At 42.8% G+C, this 7,500-nt stretch overlaps 1 protein-coding gene across 1 annotated transcript in view; it reads left to right on the forward strand.

Moving 5' to 3' along the window:
• Window positions 1-6,896, forward strand: part of LOC136442705 (uncharacterized) — an 8,093-nt gene extending 1,197 nt beyond the window's left edge. Inside the window, exons 4-16 of the mRNA XM_066439649.1 lie at window positions 419-500; window positions 917-1,045; window positions 1,171-1,339; window positions 1,701-1,816; window positions 2,143-2,253; window positions 3,295-3,458; window positions 3,764-3,956; window positions 4,169-4,279; window positions 4,588-4,760; window positions 4,974-5,093; window positions 5,343-5,863; window positions 6,165-6,255; window positions 6,381-6,896. Of these exons, the coding sequence (XP_066295746.1) occupies window positions 419-500; window positions 917-1,045; window positions 1,171-1,339; window positions 1,701-1,816; window positions 2,143-2,253; window positions 3,295-3,458; window positions 3,764-3,956; window positions 4,169-4,279; window positions 4,588-4,760; window positions 4,974-5,093; window positions 5,343-5,426 (1,452 nt within the window). The 3' untranslated portion in view covers window positions 5,427-5,863; window positions 6,165-6,255; window positions 6,381-6,896. The remainder of the gene's footprint in view (window positions 1-418; window positions 501-916; window positions 1,046-1,170; window positions 1,340-1,700; window positions 1,817-2,142; window positions 2,254-3,294; window positions 3,459-3,763; window positions 3,957-4,168; window positions 4,280-4,587; window positions 4,761-4,973; window positions 5,094-5,342; window positions 5,864-6,164; window positions 6,256-6,380) is intronic.
• The last annotated feature ends 604 nt before the right edge of the window (window positions 6,897-7,500 follow it).

The raw sequence follows: 7,500 nt of genomic DNA on the forward strand, positions 1-7,500 counted from the left end.
GTAAAACATTCTATGTCATGTTGTCAAGTACAAGGTAGTCCCATAGCGTTTAGAATTATCTAAGTGCTTAGATCACAGTATTTGGTAGTCTGAACCCATCCCTCTCCTTGCACTGTGATTTAAATCCCCAACAGAAGTCAGGTACTCATTTTTTACACCTGGATGGACCGAGGAAAGTCGTGTCAAAATCTTTCCCAAGGACACAACGTCCAGCTGGTAATGTCATGAATCGAACAGGTAACATATCAATCTTGTGTCCGCTATAGCCTGGCTTCTCATGCATCTGACGGCACGTAATGTACACATACCACTATAAACTTTCACACCACGCTTTGACAAAATGCCGAATTTGGCAAAACTGATACGCAGGCTAATGAGAAAATCGAAAATTAACTTTGAAATGTTTAATTTTGACCAGGTGGGAGAAGAGGATGCTGAACAGAACACCATGCGATGTGACTTACCATTTGGGGTGCTGACGACAAAACTATTAGTAACAGGTAGGTGGAACTCTGCGAGTAATCATAGAACTGCACGTGAGGAACCTCCTCCAGACTTTTCGGTGCAAAAAAAGTGTAATTTGTCAAACGTGGGGAATGAATTGCCTAAGGAGAACGTCAAAAAAGTCATTTTGACTTGAGAGTTCTAGTCTTCTTGATACAACCTGAGATGTTGTAACCTAACCACCGTTTTGGTATCCTAGTAACCAAAACACGCAAGCCAGTTGAGGGAAAAGATCATTGACCTGACCACCTGGGTACTGTTTTGACAATCTCTTTTCATCAGATTGCAATTAATGAATTTTGCCTCTACTCGTCGCACGCATGCGCACTGATACATTTAAATTGCATTAGAAACACTGAAAACTTGATCTTACACCGCTGTGAAATGTCAAAACGACTGTCTCCTTTCCCAGCGTGTCCCATCGGGCGGTTCGGGCGGTTCTGTGCGGAGCGCTGCCAGTGTTTTAACGGGGCCTCATGTCACAGCTTCAACGGAGCGTGCAGGTGCGCCCCTGGCTGGAGGGGAAGGAACTGCAGTACAGGTAGGCACTGGAAAAAGGATTCCGAAAAATGATTTCCAATTGACATGGCAATGTGTATCAGTGGACTCCGCAACACTTTGAATATTTTTAGCTAACATTAATCTAACATTTTTCTTTTCTATCAGTCTACCCAGAAGTACGCATCAGCCCTTCAGCCAGAGAACTGACAGACTTGCGGTACGGACGGGAACTGCAGCTCACATGCGCCGCCTACAATCTTGACGTCACCGACATCACGTGGTCCTTTCAGAGTGACGTTTCTGTCGACCTGCTGAACATAACAATAGGCAAGACGTAAGTAGTCTATCCTAACCATAATCCTATGACAGAATATGATAGGAATGTAAACTCACAAGTTTTCTCCAGCCTATTCTCCTAGCATATGAGTGGAGAGGGTTTCTGAAACGCCGAAAAAAACCCGCCACATGTGTGTAAGGTCCCCCGACAGAGGCAATGGGTGAAATATGTTGGGTTTTGTTTTTTAAAAACACTGGTTTTAACACCGGGGTGTTTTTTTAACATTTGAACTGTTTTGGCAAACTTTGCACTGTACTATGTTCTAGGAGGTCATTGACTGACTGACAGTGATGGTAATGTTGCAAAAAAGTGCGGTGCTTAGAAACAAAGAAATACGTTTTCGTTCCCCCTTTCGCAGCTTTTCTGTTCTACACATCAACTCCCTGCTGCCTGAGTACGAGGGTCACGTGGCCTGTGTGGGTATAACCAACAACGGAAAGAGATACTTTGACTGGGTGATCATACGGATAGCAGGTAACGATTCTGATGTTGGTTACTGTGTTTGTTGGGCGTGCTGCAATGTAGCTAAACTTTGCGTTACTTTTGACTGACCATCAATGACGAGAATTATCAATGAGAAAGGGGACAGCGCCTTTCAGGTACTGTAGACACACTTGTACTCTCACTCACTCACTCACTCACTCACTCACTCAACCATTCACTCAACAATTCACTCACACACTCTCACTAATTCACTTAATCTCTCATTCACCCTCTTAATCACGCACCCGATCGATCAATCAATCAATCACTGTAAGGGATATATGACAACAATGTGATATCATGTTGAAACATTGCAGGATGCAAGGATAATTATTACGGCGAGCGGTGTGATCGGGTTTGTGACTGTACCGGACTGGAGATCTGCAACCGGACCCTGGGCTGTGTCTGTCAGGGCGAGGGGTGTCCGGGTGAGTCTCTTTTACGGACTTGACACTTGCCCACAGCACGCTGTGGTACGGTCCCGCTGCTGTTCTCATTGGCTGAAAACATATCTCGTCATAAGTTTAACCCTATCCAGACTGGGCTTTTTTGGTCTATCTGGGACTGGCTCATTCGCCCCCCCTCATAATTTCTGAACGGTATGATGTATCATCACCAAATTTGCAGGGAGTGATGTTCATGTTTTATAATTCCTGTAATTTTGGTGACGTTATGACGTAATATGACGTAATGAGTGATTTTTGCATAAAATGCCTGTCAGAAACCCATTGCCATGGCAACACGAAAAATGATAAACTTAAACCATTATCATGAAATCGTTGCCAACAAAATTTTTGGAAAAGTCACCAAGTTTGGTAGTCCTAGCATACGTCGTTTGGCAGTTATACGACGTCAAAGTTGCCGCGGGCACTTTTAGCCCCCCCCCCCCCCAGTCTGGATAGGGTTAAATGTGTATGACCAAATTGAGTGGACAGCAAAGGCACACTATACAATTCTATTGTTCCACCCAAGTTAGAGAAGACTTCTTTTGAATGATCCAAGCTGCCATGGAACGGTTCCTTACCGATTGCAGTCGGAGAGGTTCACATGTGTTTGAATTTCTGTTATCTCTTATGTATATATATATATATATATTTTCTTTACTTATCTACTGATATAATTTCACATGATGTCAACATTGATATGCAAATTCAAATCCTGATTTCAACCTGATTTCATCCATTATGTTTTGTTATCAGTACATTATGTCAAGGCACTTATTTGGTTATATGATATTATGTTTATGTTATCTAAGTTACTCCGGTTTTATATCAATTTGTAGTTCGCATAATGTTTTGTTATTTCTTGCAACCTTGTTTGCATTTTATGTAAACAACTTTGTTTGGGGTTCCCCCCCAAGGCTCATTTAAAGTTGCCAGCTGGTGACATGATTCCCCTGGTAAAATAAAGATAAATAAACAAACAAACAAACAAACTTGTTGATCACTGTCTGCCATAATCCTTTCCAGAGCCCAAAGAAGCGGACTCCACCCTCCTGGCCATCAGCCTGTCTGCAGCCGGGTTGATTCTCCTCCTGCTCGGCGCCATCTTCCTGCTCCACAGGCTCAACAACAGGCTGCGGGTCGGAAACATCGACGATCCGGAAGTCTTCCAACTCGGACAGAACTTGAAGGTACGTGTTGTCTTACATATACACATTACTGGTATGATAGTATGATTTATACGTACACGCACGTGCTCCAGATTTACATTTTTACAACTGCCCTTTGGTTATTCTTCGTAAAGCTATCATTTTCAGAGAGTCAATGGACAGAACTTGTATCTTCAGCAAACAGAAAAAGAAAATAGCCACTTCTAAAAACAACATAGTAGTCAAATTCGCTTTGTAAAGTATGTGATCAAGGACCTACTAAAACCTTTTTCCATAACATGTTGTATATAAGCCGTTTAACACACACACTATGGTTGGCTTTCTAGGCTGCGATGCCGCTTTCAGCAGGCTCCTCGTCAGGCAGTATCGACATGGAGCTGCTGAAGGAACGGGAGATCGACAGGAGCAGGCTGCAGCTCGGACAGCTCCTGGGAGAGGGCGCTTTTGGACGGGTCGTCAAGGCAACACTGACGCAACCTGAGGAAGAAGATGAAGTGGTAGCAATCAAGAAACTGAAAGGTAAATTTACTGTGGCTGGTAATTGAAGTTTACATGGTGCTATCGATTTCAGCAGATTACAAACGGTTATTCACTCATAAGTCAGGATACTTTTGTGGTTTACATTTACTACGTTTTCGAGAAAGACGGGTATGTAAAAAAAATGTAAGCCTTTTTGTTTGGCCTGGTTTAATATTTTTGATTTTCATGCTTGAAGTTGAATGTTTTTCCAGACGCCGAAGACCCCCGGTCCAGACAGGCCCTACTGAGGGAAACCTGTATCATGTTGTTGTGTGGTAACCATGGCAACGTCATCGGGCTGAAAGGCATCTGTTTTAGAGACGGTCAGTTCAAGTCGTTGGCTCATTTTTTTGCAGTATTTCAACACCTCTTTTTGATCTGCGGAAGTTATCGTGCATTGTTGTGTGTATATGTGTAGGTGGGACCCTCAAAATGCGTCTCTATTAGGCAGACGGTAAAGTTTACAGATCACACATGATAAACCTTCTACGGCTCATGATTTAATCCGTTGATTAAGTATCAATCTTTTTGAGCCCCTTTGGTAGACCCGGAGACATGAAAATAGTTACACATTGACCTATTAGTAACAACATATCTAGACCAGAGTTTACCCTGATCTGTTTTCCTGCAGGGCCGCTCCAACTGGTGCTGGAATATGCCGAACACGGGAGTCTCCTTTACTTGCTGTGGACGTTACGTGCGGAGTCCAAACTCAACAGGACCGTTCTGGTCAACAAACGGCACATCTTCGAGAACATGATGGTGGAAGTGTGCTGCGGCCTGGAGCATCTGGCGAGCAGGAGGGTGAGAAACACTTTAAAACTGTTCTGCTGTCTCCTCTTTCAGAGTCGCCGCTCAAGCTTAGATAACACGTTTATTACCTGAGCATCACCATCACTTAAACCTAAGAATTTCCTATCTCAGTTTTCGACATCATCTTATTCAAGTAATTGATACCGAAAACTACCGAAAAAGATTCGATAGCTGATGAGTTGCCCAAATTCTGCCTGTACGCAGTTGGTTCACCGAGACATCGCGGCCCGGAACATCCTGATCTGTGGGAAGGGAACCGCCAAGATCGCGGACTTCGGGCTGGCCCGGGACATGTACGCTGTGGGGTACCATCGGCAGGACGGGGTAGGTTGAACGCGTGGCAAAGGCATACAGAAGAATCTTTAACATCATTGTGTGTCAAGAGGTCAATGAATGACAATAGACAAATTAGAATCGGATTCTTATCATCTGAGGATCCTACAGACTTGTCTACAGATGCCAGGTTAAGATAGAGGTTAAAGCAATGTATACATATTGTAGCTTCCCTATGCAATTGGTATGCGTTCACTGCATGAGAATAAACTTATTGCATGGGTTTTTTTGTTCCTCCAGGGCACCGACCTCCTGCCGCTGAAGTGGATGGCGCCGGAGGGTCTAAAGAACGAGGCTAGGTTCTCCCACAAGAGCGACGTGTGAGTTTTTAATGGTGTCTTTAGAGACAAGACATAAAGGAAATTCAAACGCTACAACTGGATAAAAAAAGCGGAAATAAATCTCCAGATTTTTATCCAGTTGTAGAATTTCAATTTTCTTTGTATATTGTTTACCTGGATGTCTAACCTTCACAAACGTATTAAAGACAAGACGCATAGTGAAAAAAAAAACATACTGGCTAGTTTACATCTTTTGACCTTTATATCTAAGACAGAACTAGTGCCGCACCCACCACTCTAGATCTTTCCCATTTTGAGCATGAAAGTTTTATTTTCCAGCTGGTCTTTTGGAGTTCTGTTGTGGGAAGTTGCGCAGCTGGGCCGCACGCCGTACCCTGGGATGGAGGGGGCAGACAGGATATATGATGCTCTGCAAAACCACTTCAGACTCCCCAGGCCCCAACTGTGTACAGAAGAGAGGTAGGAACACGCCTAGAATGTTTCTTGGCGGGTAATGGGTATTTACATCATATAGTTATCTATTATGCCCTTACTAGAATGAAAGCTGTGTTGTTAGAAAAGACAGTGCAAAGTTCATTTTCAACACTAGACGGTGGATGGAATCGACCTCTGATGGTTACTTTTTACCCTTGTCTCTTGTCAAATACAAGTAGCTCATTAGGATACCATAAAAAGCTTATATTAGGTTTTGAAAATGCTTGGGAGAGCTCGTCGAAAGTCGCTAGGCTGGATGAATAATTGATGTCCTGTTCCCGCCCAGATACCATCTGATGCTGCAGTGCTGGAAGTTTAACGAGAAGACCCGGCCGGACGCCACGACTGTCAGACAACAACTGGAGGCAGATCCTAATGTGAGATGATAGATCTAGAATTGCTCTTGAAATCATTTTAAGTCACATAATTTGCTTCGATCTTGCTACGCAGCCGGTTAATATTGCCATGATGTTCTTTACTTATCTTATCTTTTTATTATCAGGGGTTCTTCTACTTCCACGCACCTGCCGCAGTGATTGGGGCACCGGTCACGCCGGTATGAGACCACAGTTGACGTCAAGACGAAGTCGTCAGTCCGAAAGAGTCAGAAGTACTGGTTGGGAACTAACGGTCTGATATATCTGACCAGGCACTGGAACTATATAACTATTATGTTGCAGAAGATACTGTCAATTATTTTTATTAGGTTATTTATTACTAACACTGCGCATGCACCCTGTATGTAGTATCAGGTTTATTTTTTTCATGGTACGAATTCAAATGTTATTTGCAAAATTTCTATGTCAAAAAAGTCAAAGCGTATTATCTACATGTATGTAACATGTATGCAATATATATGTTAACAATCAAAAACATTCGAAAAAATATGTACATTGTTCAAAATGCTTATCACTGGAACAAATATCCGACTCAGCTGTGATTGTTTTGGGAAATGGTGGGGAATGATAGCTCTCTGATTTAATAAATATGGGACGATTGTGACAAACGCTATTCTGGCCCTCTGTTTCCAGGGTTATTCATATTCATATCAAAGGTGTGTAGGAGTTCATCCACATAGTTACGTATCACGAAGTGCGCTGGCAAATTATGATCGGAGTTGGAGTCCAAAAAACGAGTTGGAGAGAATTCAGAAGATGTGTTTGAGGATATGTGGAGTTCCTTGTGACCACCTGCCAACCTTGGAGTCTAGGAGAGGGGATGCGTCACGTAGTGACCTTCAGAGAATTCTAAAAGACCCATCCCACCCCTGCAATGTCTTCCTCCCACCAAGGAAGAAGCCTGACCATAAGCTAAGGAACAGGGAAACCCGACACATATACAAATTACAACTTAGCAAGACCAAACGTCACAGTGACTCGTTCGTTATGAGGACTCTGAGAGACATTCAAAACCTAGTTTAAAGCTCTATCCGTCTGTCCTCGTTCGTCCAAAGTAACTTTTTAATGTATTTTAGCGCATGATAATTCTTTTAAATCCGGTCTATTGGAATGTTTTTAAAATACTTCTGTAAGAAATCTAATGTCGTCAGACACACCTGCAATGTTGATTTCAGAATAAAGATTGATTGAAATATTCATCTCACAAGACTTCTGTCAACATTC

Source organism: Branchiostoma lanceolatum, chromosome 9 (assembly GCF_035083965.1).
Source record: "Branchiostoma lanceolatum isolate klBraLanc5 chromosome 9, klBraLanc5.hap2, whole genome shotgun sequence".
In the NCBI taxonomy this organism is placed as follows: domain Eukaryota; kingdom Metazoa; phylum Chordata; class Leptocardii; order Amphioxiformes; family Branchiostomatidae; genus Branchiostoma; species Branchiostoma lanceolatum.